The 22,128-nt window shown below is 39.3% G+C and overlaps 1 protein-coding gene across 1 annotated transcript; it reads right to left on the reverse strand.

Moving 5' to 3' along the window:
- Nucleotides 1-2,037: 2,037 nt before the first annotated feature.
- On the reverse strand, nucleotides 2,038-6,132 carry LOC112240133 (barH-like 2 homeobox protein). Its single transcript, XM_024408762.1, has 3 exons — nucleotides 5,186-6,132; nucleotides 3,858-4,083; nucleotides 2,038-2,678 (listed from the first exon to the last, which is right to left on the reverse strand). The coding sequence occupies exons 1-3, from the start codon at nucleotides 5,739-5,741 to the stop codon at nucleotides 2,366-2,368; spliced, it is 1,095 nt and encodes a 364-aa protein (XP_024264530.1). The 5' UTR covers nucleotides 5,742-6,132; the 3' UTR covers nucleotides 2,038-2,365.
- Nucleotides 6,133-22,128: the final 15,996 nt, after the last annotated feature.

Consider the following 22,128-nt stretch of genomic DNA (forward strand, 5'->3'; position numbering starts at 1 on the left):
ATTTTATTTTTTAATTATACGAAAAAGAAAATGTATACCCTAATACTAGCCTTACTCATCAAAATGTTGCAATATAAATAATGATGGTGTGCATCAATACAAATCTGATTTGCCATACAGTGTTCGCGTGAATACCTCCTTGGTCCCTCGCCTATGTGAGCATACATTGTTTTATCTGTTTGCTAGCTTTTAATTAGGCAATATAATGGTGGACCACTGAACTATCCGCTTTTCTATCCTCAAATGGGAAGAATGTCTGACGCTTCTTGTGTTGAAATTCACCAATGACCGGCTCTGCAGTCTCTGTTGTGAATACCAATTAATGCATATGCAAATAACGCTGCAGGAAATATGACAACAAATTATTTGTTTAAGGGACACATAATCCCTATATTTGAGCCATCGTCGTTTTATATTTATTTTCGTTCTTTTTTTCAAGAGCTACCTTTTGTTTTACAGTTTAAATTTCATTGGGACAGTCACGTATAGCCTAATAAAAACAATAGTCCAGGTTATTTTCTTATTACGTTGCTAAACTGTGAGGAAACTACAATTGGGCTATAGCCTACATAAAGCAGCCTAGCGTTCCCTTGTCACTGTCGAGACCAGCAAAGGTCAACTTGGCTAGAACAGGAATTTAATAACACGGTAATCAGCAAACGATTCACCAATTAGGGAAGCCCAAACAAACGTGCCCCAAGGCGCTTCCATCCGAGAGTCAATTCACTTGAAAGCGGCCCCTCGCCACTATTCTCTGGGGGATGTGATTATACTTTTTTTTTTAAATACTATTCTAATGTTCATTTAATTATTGTCCCACGTGGTATTTTTTTAAATCTCTGTCACCGATAGCAAACATACACGTTGTCCCAAATATAAAATAATAAGAGTATACAAGACCCGAAATAGGCGCAAATGTCCTGTAGGCCAGCTGATAAATGTTTTTTTTTGAATGGCTTTGATGTTTTGGGCAATAGCCCTGATAGGCCTACCTGTTTATATCTTGTTGTAAATCCCTGTCCTCTATGGCCCTAATAAGTCAAAAGGTTTCGCTTATTAGGCTACCATAAGCATAAAGGCCTATCTGAGTCTGGTTTAACTAGGCCTAGCCTAATATTGTCCTTTTTTTCTTCAAGAAATTTTAATAAATGTTCCGTTTTCACTTATAAATCAACGGATGCCAAAATATGGACAACGAACAATATAACATTTCCAGTGGTGTGTTGTTTGTTTACAATTGTTTTCTTTAGTTTTAATGTCAGTGCACTTTTTAATCTCTCACGCTGAGATGCCTCGCGCTTGCTGTCTGTCGGGTGCGCTAGTCTCGAGCGTTGTGCTCGCATAGAACAGCTGCTGCGCGAAGACCACCTTCCCGATTCCCAGGGTACCAACCCAGCATCTAATCAAACCATTCATTCTCACCATCACATAGAGAGAGAGCTGCCTGCTGCATATGCATATAGGCGACCGAGGGGAGACTGCAGTTCTCGCCAAATGAATGCGGTCACATGATTGAGTGAAAAGTAATCTAAAGAAAGTCCTATTTGCATTACCGATTAAATCATGTTCGATTAAATAAACATGTAGGCCTAGTCCTAACGTTGAATCTATAGGTGATTTTAAATTTATAGGAAATACATTTATTTTGGAGATATATACATTGTAAAATTTGAAATCCGGGCATTCGAGATGAAGATTTCAGATTAAACCCCCCCAAAAATGTGACGTCTGATATTTGGTTATGTAGGCTACTTAAACAATACATATAGACCTATTATCTTTATAAATCGCCCTGCATAGGTTATTTTAAGAGCTATCGTGTTGTATGGGTATGCTAGGCCTATTTTAAACTAATTGACTGCACATTATCAGAATGTAAACAAATGTGTTTCTTGGTATCTCGTTTTAACCCTATAGGCCTACGCCTTCAGCCTGCAGAAATATTAATGTCACATGGCGTTTTGAATGTTTGGATGACAATGAAGGTCAGGCTGACTGCCCCGACGTCTTTCACATAGAAGTATCCGAGAAGAATCATTTTAGTATCATTCCGTCTTTATTCAACCCTTTCTCTCCATCTAATAAACTTTATAAGTTTATTTGCTAGTATAAGTGTATTTGTACAAAAAAAACTAAACAAACAATCAATCAGACATATGAACAGTCCTTTTTCTGTCATGGCCTCGACTCGATGCTGGCTCTCAGTCATATTCAATATTACATCCTTTTACTTCTTCTGTAAAGTTGTATTTTATATATTGTTTTTTTTTTCAAATGTATTTTTCATCGTTTGTTCAGCGCAGTTAGTCACATCACATGTAGACCAGGTTAAAACTGTTTTTATGGAATCGTCTTGTTGTTGTATCTACCGCTGATGCTGCGTGCCGGGCATGCCGTTACCCAGCGGGTTCAATGCCGGTTGGCCCCCAGGCCCAAGGCCATGGATGAGTACTCTCGGGACAAGAGGCCTCTGGAGACCGGGATGTGGTTGCTGCGGAGTCCGGTACATACTGCTGTACATTGCTGCGGCTGCTGCGGCTGCTGTTGTGCTGTCCATGGTGCCCAACAAGCTCGGGTGGTAGAAATAGGGCGACGGGAACATTCTTTGTAAAGCGGAATAATTTCCGGCTTCAGCCAGTAGCTCTAATCCGACCGCTGTCTGTCTTTTCCACTTCGTCCTGAAATCAGATCAAAATACAACAAATCAATTATTTAACTGGTTCAGACTCTGAGAATTCCCCAAACGGACCCTTAATTGGTAAGATCTAATTATTTGCAGCATGAATCGGTGATTATGCCTTTAATTAGCCTAGGCAAAGGACACATCCAAGAAAAGTTAGGCTTTTTCAAGTGCGCAGTGCCTATATTTAGTCTATAAGATCATAGATTAATTTCAGATCATTATTCCCTCACTTGATCCTTCTCGCTAGGCCTCACCAAGTGCACTGTAAACATTGGCAGGCTAACTTTAAGATGGTAGGCTATAGCCTAATTAGGCCTATACAATAATGTATAAAAACGTAGGCGTTGTGTTACTATCGGCTATATTGAACGAGAAAGAAAACCGCAGGATTATAAAATGATTGCAGTCATACCATATTTCGTCATTATATTGTGCTGTGTCTGTATTTATTTTGGCTACTATATGGGCGCCGGCGCTGTTAACACTAATCTTGGCTGACATTTGGGGAAATCTTAACACTGATGCCGGAGAGGCAAATTGTGCATTGTCAACATCATGTAGCGACTGTTCAGACATACTTTTATAACCCCAGGGGGATGTGTATTTCAATAACCAATACCACGTAATAAAACTGTGTGGGTTAATCTTGTAAATAAATATCCTTATGTGTCTAGGTCCATGGCAACCATTTTGATTAGACCTGTTTAACTATTCCTCTTGATCTGTTCTAAAGTTATTCTATTGTACTGTATTGCATTCTCTTCGATTCTATCTGTTCAGTAGTCCTAATTGTCTGAAATCCATGCAGGTTATGGGCCTGCATTTAAAGGCAACAAAAGCCTAATACAAAAACAAAAATACACTTAACTGCACATCATCCACAGGCCAACTCCTATTAATTATATTCCAGTCTAACGAAGTTAACTAAAAAACAGCACATGCTGCACAGCACTTACATCGTGTTATTATAGGCTTACATTACTACAGTTATTAAAATGATATAACATTATTATTAGTAGGCTATATTCATGTAAATAACATCACCACCAATAAAAACTAGCCTAATAATAAACAAAAATAAACTCATAATAATAGCCTAATAATAACAGAGATGATATAAAAACAAAAACATTGTGAAGATAATGAATGATGTTTTATAATAGGTGTGACATACCGTCGGTTTTGGTACCAGGTTTTCACCTGTGTGTCGGTCAGGTTGAGTGCTGCCGCGAGGTCCATGCGATCCTGCACGCTGAGGTATTTTTGGCGCTCGAAGCTTCGCTCGAGTTGGTTGAGTTGATGGTCTGAAAAGGCCGTCCGTGCTTTACGAGGTTTTTTTGACCGTGATTGAGGACTATCTCTGCTACTTGAAATTTCCCGTTCATTCTCTTCTTTTGTTCCTGAATGGGAAAAATTATAAGTGGATAATAATTTTAGTTTTTATTTAGGCCTAATTCAAGCCTATGGTCCAATGAAAATAAATTAGCAACAAATACGTGTCCTATCAGTTCTGAGCTAAAATAAGGTCAAAATATGTGTCCTATCAGTTCTGAGCTAAAATAAGGTCAAAATATGTATTCAAAAAATGAAAAATATAAATAAATTGAAATAAACAGTTGCTTTTAAACTTTGAACCTGTTACAATAGTATTTTATAAAGCTGAGCAACCGAGTTGAAACTGAAGTACTGCATTTGTCAGACAGCCAGCCAGCCAGCCAGCAAAAAAAAAAATCTACGGCCAATAAGAAATCCGGACTGTATTTGTCAACTTAAGTTTTTAGCAGTAAAACTGGGAAATCGATATGTCAATCCATCTCTATTTGTAGCAGTTTCTGCAGCGCTCGTGATCCGCCCTCTAGGAAGAACAATAATCTCTCTAATTGACACACAAGGGAGGCTCGCGCACCGGGAACATCTCGCGCCAGCCTTACATCTGTTTTCGATTCTGTTATGCTAATAAAAAAGGGCAACTGAAAATCAACCCTTTAATATCATTGTCTAATAAGACAGGCTTTGAAACATATACACAAGGTGGTCTACATTCAAGGCAGTTAGCCTGTACTGTACACTGTGTTTGAGCTTAAAAATAACTATACCGACAAAGAAGCCTACTAAATAGCATTATCATGTTAATTTGAATTTCCATGTGCGTAAAATATATGACAAACAAAGGTGTTCTTCTTGTTACTATTATTGTTGAATTATTATGCCTATTGACGCAATTGACCTATTCAATTTGGTGATTATTTTCCAATAACATTTTTCTATAGGCTAGGATACTTTCAACTTTTTTTCGGCACAGAAAATTCAACACAAATAGTCTTTGTATGTGAGCTTTGTATGTATTCTGCACACCATTAGCCGACTATGACAGCCTACCCAATAAAATACACGTTTATAAGTACACTGAAAAGCTCACTTACGCCATCCAATAACTAAACCATAAAAAAGCATACAAAACATTTCCATATAGGTCTAAGTGTAACCTAAATATTCACTTACCGTTGCATTTCATTTCCATATCGTCTCTTTTGTCCAACTTGCTCCTATTTTCATCTTGTTCCAACTTCGGCCTGAAGCCGTCCCCACTGTCCCTGGCATTCTCAGGTTTGGGGGTGTGATGGGGTGACAGTACGCTGGTGCTGTAAGGTGCGCACGCTGCCAGGGGTTTGCTGTCGCCTAAAATGTCTTTGATTAAAAACGAAGAGGTGGCAGTCCTGGGGGCACAGGCGGCCCCGGCCCCTAGCTGCTGCGGCTGGGGCGATAGTTGCAAACTCCCTGGTTGGTTGTGGTGGTGGTGGTGGTGATGTGGTAGGCTGTCTTGGAGCAGATGCGGCTCGGCGTGCTCCATGGTGACCGAGATGGGGGAAGAGGGGGCCGTTCCCACTGTGTCTATGTCCGAACATGACGGGGACGGGGTGGCCTGGCTCCGGCTGAAATCCGCTGTCCTGCTGTCGCCGAGGCGGAAATCTCCGTTCATTAGCGCGGTGTTAACAGAATTAGTAGCGTTGGATAAAATAGTGTCTATTCCAAAGTTCGATCCGCTGGAGGATTCCATAGTAAGAAAAGGAAATAAATACGGGGATTTAAGTCTTCATAACAACATTAAATTGTATCCTCCATACAATTAAAAACTAAACGAAAACTATAAGATAACATTAACAGAGGCACATGTACTCCTAAAAGTCAAACGAATGTAAGAGTTGAAATGGTCAGGAAAATAAACAAAAGCGAAATCCACGTTTTATATAAAAATACGGTCCAAGAATATGTTGCTACATTCAATAGTAAATCTGGAGACCAGTGGGTCTGTCTGTGTAGTCCACGTCCTTTGTTATGGGTAATGAACTTTCTCTCAAAGTTGTGGTGTGGAGATTCGTACGGCTAACTCCTCAACATCACGCTCCCCTTTTGCTTGTAATCGTTCTAGTGTTGCTCTACAATTACTTCCTATACTGACGTCACGGCCACGGTGAGGGAACTAATATTTTCTACTTTATCATAACACTCTCCGCGTTTTCCTCTTCCTCTCCTGTCATTGGTTACAGCGTGACGGCCCCCGCACCTCACCAATCAGGGAGTTGTTTCTTTATCTTGACAATCTCGAGCCAGCCATTGAATTCTGGATGATCTTTTGAGCCATGCTTATTCGACTATGCCTTGGCATAAGCCTTCTTCATGTAAGCAGAAAAATAAAAACCGAAATTGCTGTGTTTAAAATGGAGTGTTGAATAGAAAGGAAATAAAATACAGCACTGGAAATTCATTTGCGTTAGTATGTGTTTTTACACAGTATTTGCACGAGTTGATTTGTTTTTATTAACCACAACCCCAAAACTAAAAGCAATTCACTATATATTTTTCCAGCTACACAATTGCAAAATGCAACCATGTCTACAACCCTATCGAAATAGCTATTGCTACATCTGTCTGCTAAATAAAATTCATGACATGTCTAATATGTCAATGGTTTATTTCCGTGACATGGAATGCATGAGACAGGCTCATAGAATCTAGACAGACTCATAAAATCTTACACTCTAAGAAAAAAGGTTCTAGATAGAGGCTCAATATACTGTAGAACCCCAGGGGTTATTGTTCACTGAACCAGCATTGGTTCCATTTAGAACCCTTGGGTTCCATATAGGGTTCTATATGGAACCAATTTCGGTTATATATTGAACCTTAAGGGGTGCCATATATGAAGCAAGCATTTAACTATTTTCATATAACTCATATAACTCGAACACGTTTCTAAGAGTGTAGAACGAACGCATGGTTGTATTTTTGTGTCAGGCTTTTCTAACAGTATAGCTCATAACTTGAGGGAAATTGTGGGGTGAATATTTTGGTGTAGACTATTTTCCAGCTTAAGTTTAATCTTATTTCATCAATTGAGTATTGTATTGATAGGTTTTCTATAATCCCAAACATTACACCTAAGCAAACTATGTGTATTATACCAGTGGCAATACATTGCAGGGATGTGAATGGAGACAGAGAAATAGTGATAAGACCTAGCGCGATACATGTGCTTGTAAATGGGAGGAGTGGTAACTGTCATGACAGCACACAGTTCTCCACTCTAATTAGTACAGTAATTATGAAATGCTAATGAACGATCAAAGGTATTATAATTACACTACTTTCTGATGTGGAATTGAAGGACGGAGCGGGAACGTTATATTTTCCTTTTTGGAATTAGTTCCCTTGACAGAACTGCATGCTGTGCGTACATGCTCTATATATTTTCTAGTCGGTTCTATTGTGCTCTGTTTGTGCTCTAAAAGATTCCTGAAATTCTTATTCTGGTATTTATCCTGCTAGCCAGAGCGACACATGTTACACCTGGGTCTGACGACGAGACGTCAACACTGGCGTTTTTTCGCCTGCAGATTCTCTCTGTCTCTCTCTCTCTCTGTCTCTCTCTCTCTCTCTCTCTCTCTCTCTCTCTCTCTCTCTCTCTTTCTCTCTCTCTCTTCTTCTCTCTCTCTCTTTCTCTCTCTTTCTCTCTCACTTTGCAGCATGTTTGTAGTGTGGTGATGGTGGTTGTGTTTTCCCGAGCTGGCCGCGGCGGTACCAGACCGGTTAAACACTATTCTGCAACTGATCACGCTGTGATTTGGTGCCCGGGCAGGGTTCCACTGACAGACCAGCGTGGGACTCATCATTAGGTTTGTAGTACTTTGATATTTGTTGTCCGACCTTCAAATGAAATGCATTGATAACGAGAACATTGAATATAATTGATTTGACTTGTTTTTGTTTGTTCATTTTACCAAAGTCTGATATTAACTTTGTTACTAAGGCCTAAATTCGAAGCTAAAATGTGATATGTTGTGTGTTTAGGTTAACGACGATATGGAGAGTTCATAGGCCTAATTTAAAAACTTTTTAACACTTATAAATTACACTGTTACAAATATTAATGAAAAGCAAAAATATATATTAATGTATTTATTAATGAATTATTAATATAATACATTTATTCATTTCATCCCTGAAACGGTTTAAACTTTGGGGGAGTTGATGAATTGCTCGGTTTATGAATATTATCGACAACGGCAAAGACGGGGCTCGATGGAACTCAGCTAATGTTGTTCACTGACACAAACAAGATATCGACAAAATGGACATCGTTGGAAAATAAGCTCTCGTTAACATGTTCAATATTTGTAGCCATGTATATACAATCCAAGCGCCACACAGGCTACGTATTCCGTATTGTTGTATTCAGTTTCTCAGTAGGCCTATATGCTATTTTGTTGTTGGCCACAGCATATATTTTGAAACTATTTACATTTAACAATGGTGGAATTCACAATGATTTACCATGACAGGGTTACGAGATTTATCAAATAAAATGGCAAGATGTAGAAAGTAAAATGTCATATTTACACCGATTTTGATTGGATAGAATATCAAAAGTGATTCCTTGAGAGGGTCTCTTTTGGAATGTGCTCCTCTCATGCGCCGTAGACAGCTCAGGCTTGATTAAACGAATTTCGTCACAAGGCGGCGACAAATATACCAGATTATTATGCACAATAGGCTAATAAATGCACCGTTTCGTTGCCTAATAAAGGTTTGCTATATGTCAGGAGGATTTCTAATTTCTAAAATAATAAATCAAATGTGATCATTAACGAAACTTTTATGCTAGGATTTGTTGATGTACACAGAAATGCTGACCCATGTTGACTCCAATGCTTCCAACAGTTGTCTCAAATTGGCTGGATCTCCTTTGGGTGATGGACCATTCTTGATACACACGGGAAACTGTTCAGCCTGAAAAACCCAGCAGCGTTGCAGCTCTTGACACGGTGTGCCTGCACCTACTACCATGCCCCATTCAAAGGCACTTAACTGTTGTGTTTTGCCCATTCACCCTCTGAATGTCACACATTCACAATCCATGACTCAGTTGTCTCAAGGCTTAAAAATCCTTCTTTAACCTGTCTCATCACCCTCATCTACACTGATTAAAGTGGATTTAACAAGTAACATCAATAAGGGATCATATCTTTCACCTGCATTCCCCTGGTCAGTCTGTGTCATGGAAAAAGAAGATGTTCTTAATGTTTTGTAAACTCGGTGTACACAGGATACAAGTGAAAAAACAAACAAGAACATTATCATTAGCCAAAATACATTTTTACTTGTTCAAGTTGAACTTGATTTGAGTATATAAGTAAGTCCAAAATGGATGACAGTATGTCAAACACAAGGTTGTGTTGTGGTGTGTATTGATTTAGGCAACATTATTAGAATACGAACGATCTAGAACACATAGGTCTAGTTCACGGGTTTTTCACGTAGCCTATTTAAATCAACCACCATGTGGGGGAGAAGAACAATCCATAAGCAATCTATTATTCTATTTACCTTTCTTTCTCTAAAGTACAAATCACTACAGACGACCAAAGCGATGGTAAAACATGTCAGTCAATCCGTCGAAGGGAACATTGCATGTTCATTAACAGCCAACTAATTGAAACGGCAAACAATCAATCGCATTATTAGGGTTAAGGGCGCTGCAGGAACAAATACATTGAATGCTACCAGTTAGGTGTATCATCTTATTAGCCTCAGCGGATTGTCGATGATGGGACAGTGAAATAATAGCTTGCACCGCATTGATTATCTCGCTGCTCTGCATCGAAGCTGTCACTCCAGTCCACTGCCGATCTGAAGTCTTTTGCATGGGCCAGTTGCAGCATTTATATGGAGACAAGCCACATTAGGGGTCAATCACTCCAGGCCAGCAAGGCCTACCAAAGCCAGGCCAACTAACTAAAACAAACCGTTTAAATGCATGCTATAAGTCTAAAGATTATCATATATTTTGTTTTGTTTTTTATAACAGTATGTTGTGAATATTGCTTCAAATGTTGGTTGACGTTTTGACTGCACAATCTGTCAAATGCCCTGTTCAATGGTCCTTTAAATTATAGACACACTAGCCTTAATATGTATCATTTGAGTACAACCTTTTAACTGTTTCACCATATCATAATCCACAGTGTTTCGTTATCATTGTTGAGAAGGTTTACATTTCCCCAGCCCCCTCAGTAGCCTTATACCAAGCAAAGTGGCAGGGTCAGACGGTTGAAATGACAAATGTTGCCTTTAACCATTTATTTGACAGAAGAGGGTAGGCCGATGAAGTATAGAAAATGAGGTATATATTATGTATCTATTCTATTGACTCACTTCCAGTTGATCAACACCTGGTCAGCAAATGTCACACTTTACATGCAGGGACAAATGAAAAATGATGCATTTAATCATTTGCATTACAGTAGAGTATTGTTCTACTGAGGTATAAAAGTAAGATCCTTTTTCATAAATCAGCGCTCCATTCAAAAAATTATATTTCTGCTTCAATCCCTCCGGTATAAATTGGCTCAGCTTCAGATGACAAATAGGCCTACTCATCAAAAGACTCACATTTTTCCAACACATTTTATTTAAAAAGATACTCCACTAGCTAATTATAACATGTATATGTATGGGACATTATCAATTAATTAGGCGAATTAATATAAATTAAATTGTCATCTCCCAAAATGAGTGAAATGGATCAGCCTTTTTTAAATTTTTACAATCATTCAGTGAGTCTATGACCAGGGTGACATTTTATAGGCCTATACTGACTAAAGTTGTACATTTTTTTTGGTAAAATTTATGTTATTTAAAAAAAAAGTTGCCAGGTTAAATTACTTATATAATATTTCGATTTTTCTCTCAGCAGCACACACATATGGTACGTTAACTTACAAATAGTCTTACAATTTTATGTGGGGTGTAAAGACACTGAAAATAAGGTTTTGAAATTAACATATATAGAGTTGAAGTTCGGAAGTTTACATACACTTAGGTTGGAGTCATTAAAACTCGTTTTTCAACCACTCCACAAATTTCTTGTTAACAAACTATAGTTTTGGCAAGTAAGACAACTACTTTGTGTACGACACAAGTAATTTGTCCAAAAATTGTTTACAGACAGATTGTTTCACTTATAATTCACTGTATCACAATTCCAGTGGGTCAGAAGTTTACATACACTAAGTTGACTGTGCCTTTAAACAGCTTGGAAAATTCCAGAAAATGGTGTCATGGCCTTAGAAGCTTCTGATAGGCTAATTGACATAATTTGAGTCAATTGGAGGTGTACCTGTGGATGTATTTCAAGGCCTACCTTCAAACTCAGTGCCTCTTTGCATGACATCATGGGAAAATCAAAAGAAATCAGCCAAGACCTCAGATTTTTTTTTTAGACCGCCACAAGTCTGGTTCATAATTGGGAGCAATTTTCAAATGCCTGAAGGTACCACGTTCATCTGTACAAACAATAGTACGCAAGAAAAACACCATGGGACCACGCAGCCATCATACCGCTCAGGAAGGAGACGCGTTCTGTCTCCTAGCGATAAATGTACTTTGGTGGGAAAAGTGCAAATCAATTCCAGAACAACAGCAAAGGACCTTGTGAAGATGCTGGAGGAAACAACTACAAAAGTATCTATATCCAAGGTAAAACGAGCCCTATATCGATATAACCTGAAAGGCCGCTCAGCAAGGAAGAAACCTCTGCTTCAAAACTGCCATTAAAAAGCCAGACTACGGTTTGCAGCTGCACATGGGGACAAAGATCGTACTTCTTGGAGAGATGTCCTCTGGTTTGATGAAACAAAAATAGAACTGTTTGGCCATAATGATCATCATTATGTTTGGAGGAAAAAGGGGGAGGCTTGCAAGCCGAAGAACACCATCCCAACAATGAAGCCCGGGGGTGGCAGCATCATGTTGTGGGGGTGCTTTGCTGCAGGAGGGACTGGTGCACTTCACAAAATAGATGGCATCATCAGGAAGGAAAATTATGTGGATATATTGAAGCAACATCTCAAGACATCAGTAAAGAAGTTAAAGCTATGTCGCAAAAGGGTTTTCCAAATGGACAATGACCCCAAGCATACTTCCAAAGTTGTGTCAAAATGGATTAAGGACAACAAAGTCAAGGTATTGGAGTGGCCATCACAAAGCCCTGACCTCAAGCCTATAGAAAATTTGTGGGCAGAACTGAAAAAACGTGTGCGAGCGAGGAGGTCTACAAACCTGACTCACTTACACCAGCTCTGTCAGGAGGAATGGGCCAAAATTCCCCCAACTTATTGTGGGAAGCTTGTGGAAGGCTACCTGAAACGTTTGATGAAAGTTTAACAATTTAAAGGCTTTGCTTCCAAATACTAATTGAGTGTATGTAAACTTCTGACCCACTGGGAATGTGAAGAAAATAAATAAATGTGTAAATAAATCATTCTCTCTACTATTATTCTGACATTTCAAATTCTTAAAATAAATTGGTGATCCTAACTGTCATTTAACAGGGAATTTTTACTAGGATTAAATGTCAGGAATTGTGAAAAACTGATATTAAATGTATTTGGCTAAGGTGTATGTAAAAAGGTGTATGTAAACTTCCGACTTCAACTGTATACTATATATATAATATATATATATATATATATATATATATATATATATATATATATATATATATATATATATATATATATGTTTTAAAAGATACAGAAAAAATACAGAAATAAGATACTATCATGATCTTCAAATAGATCTATAAACTTGAAGAAGTAGCCAATAGTATACCGGAGTAGCCACAACAGATTCTTTTAACAGGATAATATATAACACAAGCGTGCCTCTTGTCCCTTGGACAAAATACTGATATAATCATAAAGCAACTGACAGTGGACAGATTCAGACCTCAAAGAATAGTCTGTAGATTAGATTTACAGTAGACCTGATAGCTACTGTAGTAGATACATGTTTGGGTGTGGGTGTGATAGTATTATGGAAAATATCACCCTGAATTACTACCACCAGTGAGAGCTACTGTAGTCTTACAGTAATTAGAAGTAGTTAGAATTAGTGGAGGCTTAATTAGTGTTACAAATGACTAATAATGCTTGTAATAGTTATGTGGCATAAATTAATTGTCACTCTACTCTAATACTTCATGACAGTTCAATTAGATTACATTTCCAGCAACAATGTGATTATTTAATGTGTTTACTTTTAAAAACAAGCTCTCAGTGCTGTCTCAATGAGCGCATGTTGACATGAAGCAGGGGATAACATGACAGTTGTGTGGTTAGGGTTGTTGTGACATTGACTAGATGTCAGAGACGTTACTTTCAGATGGACCACTTACCAACCGGAGGGGAAAGGTCAAGGGTCTGTCAATAAATCTCTAAAGACTTTTACAACCTTTCTATTTCCTCACTAACATGTTGTTGACTGATGATGCTCATTAAAACACGATCTTGTTTAGCCGCTTTAAAGTCTGAAGGAAGGAACCATGTCTAATGTGGATCTATGGATATTGTGTGACTGTCAGCTAGCGGATGCTATGTAGACATCCACATACCAATAACTAATTTATACAAGTATTATCAGTGAGATTATTACAGTAATCACACTATAGACGGTTTGTTGTTTAGCAACAAATTTGGCTTAGATTGTTGACAACATGTTAACTAAATTTCGTATCTAAATGTTTATTGAAAACATAAATACATTCGCACAATGAGCACGTGTTGTCTCTGAAATATATCGTTAGGGTTGTTATTTAGCTATCTAGCAAATTTTAGCCATATTAGCATTGGCATGAAATCAGTCAAAACACTTCAAAACAATTCTTGATATTAAGAACAATATAAAACTAGCTGAAACTAGCCACCCACGATTCCCCAGCTTCTTGTCATTGTTGCTAGCTATCTGGCCATTCAGAATCATAACAATGTACGGCTTCCTGCCCCTTTGATTCGCCATTTTTGTGACGTTGTTAGCCAACCTGTCTATAGAATTTTTTAAAATAAAATATGTAGAACATCCTCCATGTGAGCAGGCTGGAAAAGACTAACATGAAGTTGTTATGCATCAAAATTCAACTTGAAATAATCTCTTAGAAGCTGTGGTATTAAAGGTATTGAGCTTTCCGTTCAATGTGACATTTGCAATGCGTTCTTTCCAGATCCCAATATTATATGTTTCTTCATTCTTTACCAGTCTTTTCTGTGCCTGAATGTACTCTGTAATAAAAACATGTGACATTCAAGTTTAATTTGAAGAGCGACCAAGTATTAATCAAAAGTACACATGGAACAAAGATAATAAGACAGGGAAGAGAAGAGATACTGTACTGTACTGACGCCTAGGGTCATGTATGAGACAGACATCATGCACATTTTAAATCTGATTCGCAAATAAACATTTGTGTGCCTATTTAGTGTGTGTGTTTGTGGATTTATTGTGTGTGTGTGCGTGCGCGGGCTCCCCATACAGTTTAGCAATGACACTTTCTGTTCAGACACCGTCACTGTCCCTGTCATCAAAAGACACGTGGGGCCTGTTCTTTCCCTTTTCCTCTTTGTTAGTTTTCCACATTCATCCAGTCTTTAGGTACAAGATGCTTAATGGTCAGAGATGCTTAAGCAGTGGAGTGCACATTGATTTGAGTGAGCTTCCATCCCTCCATTCTGTCCTGCATCATGTCCACAGCCATCATGTCCATTCAGAGAGGGAAAGGCAGCACCCTCCCACTACCGACCTCCGAATGTGATTGATCCTCGCTGATGGCATCACAAAATAATTACAGCACGCCTCCTGATTCCATAGCATGTTGACGCATCACAAAGGTAATCGGGGGCTCAGAAGGACTCAGTACCATTTCCTGTTACTTAAAGTCCAAACGAGAAGAGAGAGGCAAGGAGGTAGGAAAGATGGAGGAGGAGCTATGGATGAAGAGGAGGAGGAAGAGGGGGAGGTTTGGGAAGTGGACATTAAGAATTGCTGGAGGGGAACACGCGCACTTCGTCAAAACTATGCAAGTGATTTTTTTCACCCAAGCCAACAAATGGCATCTTGATTTTGTCCGACACAGGTTTAGTCAATCCATATGGGTTATTTTCTAGATTGGCATCATAGCTTGACAGACAGACTGTTGGAGGCTAAATGGGGGATATGTTTTGTTTACCAGAGATATGCCCTCTACTGCTGTCATCTGGACTAAATATAGACAGACGCCAATAGCAAATATCTGCTTTCCCAAAACCAGTTGAGACATTCAACCTGGCTGCTAGTACTTAGATGGCTGTACTTTTTACCAAGTGGGCCTATAGGCAATCGTACTGTATAAATGTCCTATAACGACAACACAGGTTAGGCTACATGTTACTTAAACCAATTCTATTCTGACCATACTTGACTCTAATAGAAAGCGAACCTGTTGGTTTTGTATTTTGTATTGTTTTGTATTTCTATTGTCACATATACCAGATAGGTGCTGTGAAATGGGTTGTTTTACAGGGTCAGACATTGTAGTACGAACTAGGGTTAAGCGCCTTGGCACATCGACAGATTTTTCACATTTTCAGCTCGGGTATTCAAACCAGTGACCAATCGGTTAAAGGCACCACTCTCGAACCATTAGGCTTCCCACAGTAAAATGTATGCTGATCGTAATACCACACAAGCCTTGCTGATGGGATGTTCATTGTTTCAAGCTGCTCTCAGTGTTGTGTTTCAGATCACCATCTCTATCACCTCAAGCCACATCCAGTACCACTCTCTGGGAAACATAAATAAGAATGGAGAGGTTGCAGGCTTAGAATTATTCTCTATGTCATTCATTTATATTTACTTATAAATTACAGTAATTTATACTTACTTATGAATTAAATAATTACTGTAGAACTATATATTTTAAAATTCTGTTTAAGCTGTTCAAATGAAAATTGCATGCAGAAATTAAAGACACTGCATAAACATTGCTATGGTGAGTTTGAATGAATTGCAGCCATTGTCTTTATGTATTTACATATGCGATATAAATGAGAAAATCAAGAAAAATAATGGACAATCTGACATGTCCGCTCAAAAACTGTCAAAATGTATCCACACAATAAAAATATAGGTAAAATCACTAAAAATGACTTATTCTTTATCAACTTTGTCCATTTGTCCAATTAGTGTCGAATAGCAGATTCCCATCATTCTCAGTGGTAGTTAGCATTAACACCATGTTTGACTAAAACAGACCTAACGCCTTAATTAATGAACTCAATCTGGATATATCTATATTGGATTCAATGCATATTTGCTTGTCTGTGGTTCCATGGCAACTGGCAGGGATGGAGAGGAGAGGATAGGTCACCATTACATCACTAATGGGGTTGCCATCCTGTAGCTATACAGGGGTGCATTGTGGGAGCATTAATATTCATGGTGAAGAAGCGTTAACCATCATTACCTGTCTCCCTTCTCCTGACACACAACACTGTCAGAAGGAGGGAGGATCGGCATGGCGCCACACGTTACCCATCCCTCAACTCACTGACAGCATGTTCACTCCGTGCTGGCTGCCGTGGTGAAAACAAGGGAAAAACACAAACAACACAATGTAAATTGTGAGTAAACAATGTACATATGGTATCTGCACCTGAAGGGACCAACGGATCTTTCTTACCAGGCAGAAGCAAAGTGGAGAGACGATGTTACTAATGAACCTGGGCAAAACACAACTGTGAATAATGAAACAACACTGCATTTTACAACAGAGAGAGAGAGAGAGAATAAAAGGTGAAATCATACAATGAGCAGAAGGAAGAGGGGGAAGAAAAGAGGAAATAGGGAAAGAAAGCAAGCAATGATTAAATGATCAAAAGCTGGCAGAGAGAATGTGTGTGTCACTGTGAGGCGCGCTCCTCATCTCCCCGCCAGTAAAAGTTAGGTTTCAAGCGCTGTGTAATTATAGCAGGGGGATGTCAATTTGACATTAATACAGCCAGCAGAAACGCCCTAATTGGCCTCAGAGGAGAAAGTGAACCAGAAAATATATTAACATTTTAAAAAAGCATATTTTGCCTAATCCTTTCACTTTCCAACAATATTTGAAGACCAAAATGCCCCAGGCATGAGAATTTAAATGAGCAATTTTGTTTTTGAAGGAAACGGCCAATGAGACAGAAAATAGACTAAAGGGAAATCATTAGTGTATGAGAGCTCCTGCCTGACAGGCCGGCCTTGCTGACTGGCTGGCCTGTCACTAGGACTCTGTGTTCAGCCGCTCCACGCTATGAGCTAAGCTGATAACATGAAAAGACCCATAAACGTGCAGCCAGAAGTCAAAGCTTATTATCTGAAAGATTCAAATGCAGGGATAAGGATGAAGAAGAGGAGGGAAGAAACCTAGGAGAGTGGGAGGAACAGGAGGCAGGTCTAGTTCTTCTTTCCTGTAGGATAGGAAAGAAGAAAAAACTGTCCAGATCAAGGTAGGATATAAGTAGTAATAGGACCCCGTTGCCTGACACAAACATGTGGCAGCAAATCACAAGATCACACAAAAACAGAAAAGATAAAAGAAAAAAACGTTGCAAGATGGCAACAAAGGTACGTCCCATATGGCACCCTACTCCCTATGTAGTTCAGTGCTTTGGACCAGGGCCCATAGGGAAATAAGGAATAGGGTGTAAGGAATAGGGTGCAATTTAGGCTGCGTCCAAAACTGCGGAAAGTAGTGAGGGGGATGTGATCTGGGATGTCCCAGTGTCCAGGTTGATGTGATATGACTGTCTCAGAGAAACACAGCTAAGTGCAGTCAGACAGTGTTAGCCCACTCCCCTGGTGATGGAGCAGCTGAAGCAGTCATGGCCCCTGGCACGGCGTGGCACTGCAGGGCAAACTGCTCAGCCAACTTGGAGACTGCTCAGCCGCTTTGCCCTTTACAAACACAACAGAGGGAAGTGTATGTTCCAAATGGCGAGCTATTCTCTTTATAGTGAACTACTTTTGACCAGTACGTCACCCTATAGTAATGCACTACATAGGAAATAGATGACCATTTGGGAGGCGCACAAAGGAAGATGGGAATGAGCTAGCTGGTCAGCTTTAGCTCAGTAAAGGAGGCCAGGTTTATCACCTCTGGCTAAAAGAGAGGGAGAAAGAAAAACAAAAGCGTGAATGGTTGACAGAGGAAAGTGAGAACAACAACAGATCTCAAACCCTGTCTGTGTCTCTTTAGTGTGACAACAAAGGGAACATGATATTCCCTCTCTCTCTATGCTCTCTCAAGATACTGGTTTGTTGGTTGGTCAGAGGTTTCTTACTGCTGCCTGCCTGGCACATTAGGGCAGTGGCCTATAACCCCTTTCACAAAGAGGCCGATACCTTATTTTCTCATTTTTTTACCTTATTTTTGAATACAGTGTGTTCAGAAAGTATTCACACACATTTACTTTTTCCACATTTTGTTAATACAGCCTGAATTTAAAATGGATTAAATGGAGATATTGTGCCACTGATCAAAACACAATACCCCACAATGTCAAAGTGGATTTTTGTTTACTGAAATTTTTTCAAATTAAAAAAACATTAAAGCTATAAAGTCAACAAGTACTCAACCACTTTATTTTGGCAAGCCTAAATACACTCAGGAGTTAAAATCTGCTTAACAAGTCACACAATAAGTTGGATGGACTCACTCTGTGTGCAATAATTGTCTTTAACATGATTTTTGAATGTTTACCCAATTTCTGTCCTCAACATGCAATTATCTTTAAGGTCCCTCAGTCAAGTAGTGAATTTCAACCACAAAGACCAGGAAGGTTTTCCAATGCGTCACAAAGAAGGGCACCTATTGGTAGATGGGTAAAAAATAAAATAGCAGACATTGAATATCCCTTTGAGCATGGAGAAGTTATTCATTACGCTTTGGGTGGCATCCTCAGTTGCCAGAGAGGAAGGAAATCGCTCAGGGATTTCACCATGAGGCTAATGGTGAATTTAAAACAGTTACAGAGTTTAATGGCTGAGATATGAGAAAACTGAGGATGGATCAACAACATTGTAGATACTCCACAGTACTAACCTAAAAGACAGAGTGAAGTGAAGGAAATATGTACAGAATAAAAAATATATATTCCAAAGCATGCATCCTGCTTGCAATAAGGCACTAATACTGCAAATACACAATACATTACTGATTACAACTCTTCATATTTTCAAGCATGGTGGTGGCTGCATCATGTCATGGATATGCGTCATAGGCAATTGTCATTGTTAGGAAAAAATACATGGAATAGAGTTAAGCACAGGCAAAATCCTAGAGGGAAACCTGCTTCATTCTGTTTTCAAACAATCACTGGGAGACAAAATCACCTTTCAGCAGGACAATAACCTAAAACTCAAGGCCAAGAGTTGCTTACCAAGATGACATTGAATGTTCCTGAGTGGCCTAGATACAGTTTTAACTTAAATGGGCATGACGATCTATGTCAATACTTGGAAATGGCTGTCTAGCAATGATCAACAACCAACTTGACAGAGCTTGAAGTGTTGAAACGTTACTAATGGGTAAATATTTTGTACGAAGCTCTTAGAAAGATTCACTACTGTAATCACTGCCAAAGGTGATTCTAACATGTATTGACTCAGGGTGTTGAATACTTATCTAATCAATATATTTTTGTTTTTTATTTTTCATAAAATAGTATTTTGTGTAGATTTTGGAAAAACAACAACAATTAAATACATTTGAATCCCAATTTGTAACACAACAAAATGTGGAAAAAGTCAAGAATTGTGAATACTTTTTGAAGGCACTGTATTGAAAGGGTAGAGGTTTTTGTATGTTGTATTTGTTCTCACCATTAGCGGCCATTTTTTTGTATCAGGGTTTTATGTTTTTCTACTTCAATTGGGGCTGATATTTTCTACATCCAAAATGACACCCTATTCCCCATTTAGTGCCCTATTTTTGACCAGAGTCCTATGGGTGCCATTTGGGACTCAGACATACTTTGAAAGCAGCATTTAATCAGGCCCTTTGATAAACATTTGACACAAAGCGCCGTGTTTCTGTCTCTGGCGTTCTACTGCCTTGGGCTAGAGATTGAGATTGACTGGATTCTCATCCACAATTTTCACAATTTTAAGCCCACCTGTCAGAGAGCCTGTCAGTCAGAGTGACACAAAGATGGTAGGAATCAAAGGACGGAGGACACAGGATGATTTCTCTTCTTACAGAAGACAGAGGAAGACTGAGGCATGACAAATGTGGAAAGAAGTAAGGCATATTGTAGTAACAGATTCTTCACTGAGATTAGTCATATATTTACTAAATCAATTAGAGGTTTATTGTAATATCCAACAACAACAAAACATGTAAAATAACCTAGGTATATCATTACATGCAACATACAACTGAAATGATTTATTGCAACAAAACAACATTGTAACCATTAGGAAAACAAAAACATAATCAACACATTTTGCTAACCATCAAAAAACACATCCATAACAAAATATATATATATGTTTTAAATGGAATTCTCCCCATTCTAGTCCCATCACTTCCACTACACCAGCAGACATCTGATCGAAGCTGAAGGAAACTACAAACTACCAATCATTTGACCCTGAAGCATCGAGGATGGAGCAGTGTTCTCTCCACCAACGGAAGCCAAGCTACAGGTCACCAGGGGTCAACACCTTCCTTAACCAGCCTACAGCGTGCTAGATGCTACAGTGCGATGGGAGGGAGGGAGCTCTCGGCTTCATCCCAAATGGCACCCTGTTCCCTGCATAGTGCACCCTGGTCAAAAGTAGTGCACTATTCAGGGAATAGGGTGCCAATTGGGACGCAACCCTTTCCTCCAGCCACCCAGGGACTTGACATGGCCAGAGAGCTCTGTTGTACCGGCCCTGCAGCTGCACTCCCTACAGACGCTGGATTAGTATTGAGGAAATGCACAATGACACCAATGTTACTTCTATAGATCTTGTGTATAGTGTGCTTTAAAAAAAATCTCGCTATCAAGTACTGTAAGCGAAAAAGGTTTTTAGCAGGTGGTTGGTGGTTTAGTGAACTGAGGTGAGTTTCCAGAAGCATTTGTAGCTAAATGTAAGCATGCAAACACCTTGCTGGAAGACTCCAGTATAGACTGTTTTTTGTTGTTATGCAAAGCATAGTCCAACACAACAGTATTGGTTTCCAGGAATAAATGATATGACCTCTAGCTAGCTAGAGCACACTGGCCTTGATTTGACCAACTCCAATCAACCCTTTGGTTGATTCCTCACACAAGCTGACACATTCAGTTTGATTTTCATTAGCATCAATATGTTCATGTTCATTCATTTCCAAGGACAGTAAACAATGGTATTTCACATCATAAAGGTCTCAAACCCTAATAATGTAGCTTCACTACTACCTTCCATGGCCCTGCCAGACTCAGGTAGCAGCCCAGCTAACATACAGGCGTTATTGATGAGCCACTCAGGACATATCCCTGCTATTAGCATGCACATTTCCCAGGGATGAGCCACACATCAACTGAGTCTAGTTTGGCAGGGTCAGAGCCAGCAGGGGGCTCATATATGAGCTGCAGAGCAAAGCCACAGTTACAGTATTATGGTTGGAGATAGATGGGGTGAGAGAGAGAGAGAGAGAGAGAGAGAGAGAGAGAGAGAGAGCAAGAAAGAACCAGAGAACAAGAGAGGGAGAGGGAGAGAGAAAGAGATTATTAAGGCCACGGTTATGTTACAGTTATAGAGAGAGAACAATGAGAGAGGGAGAGAGAGAGAGAAAGTGAGAGATAGAGAGAGCGAGACCAAGAGATAGTAGGACAGAGAGTGAGAGAGAGAGAGAGAGAGAGAGAGAGAGAGAGCAAAAGGGAGAGAGAGAGATAGTCAGAAAGTGAGACAGGCGAGAGACTTCTCTAGACTAGGACCTCCTCTACCTGATGGGAACATGGCGAGCGGTCTGTTCTCCCCCTCATCAATACAGCAGGCCTCTTTGTCAGTAATTTGCAATAAGTGTCCGCGCCACATCTTCAGGGACCTGGAGGAAATCATTACTGGCT

The sequence above is a fragment of the Oncorhynchus tshawytscha genome, linkage group LG01 (genome assembly GCF_018296145.1).
Source record: "Oncorhynchus tshawytscha isolate Ot180627B linkage group LG01, Otsh_v2.0, whole genome shotgun sequence".
Taxonomy (NCBI): Eukaryota; Metazoa; Chordata; class Actinopteri; order Salmoniformes; family Salmonidae; genus Oncorhynchus; species Oncorhynchus tshawytscha.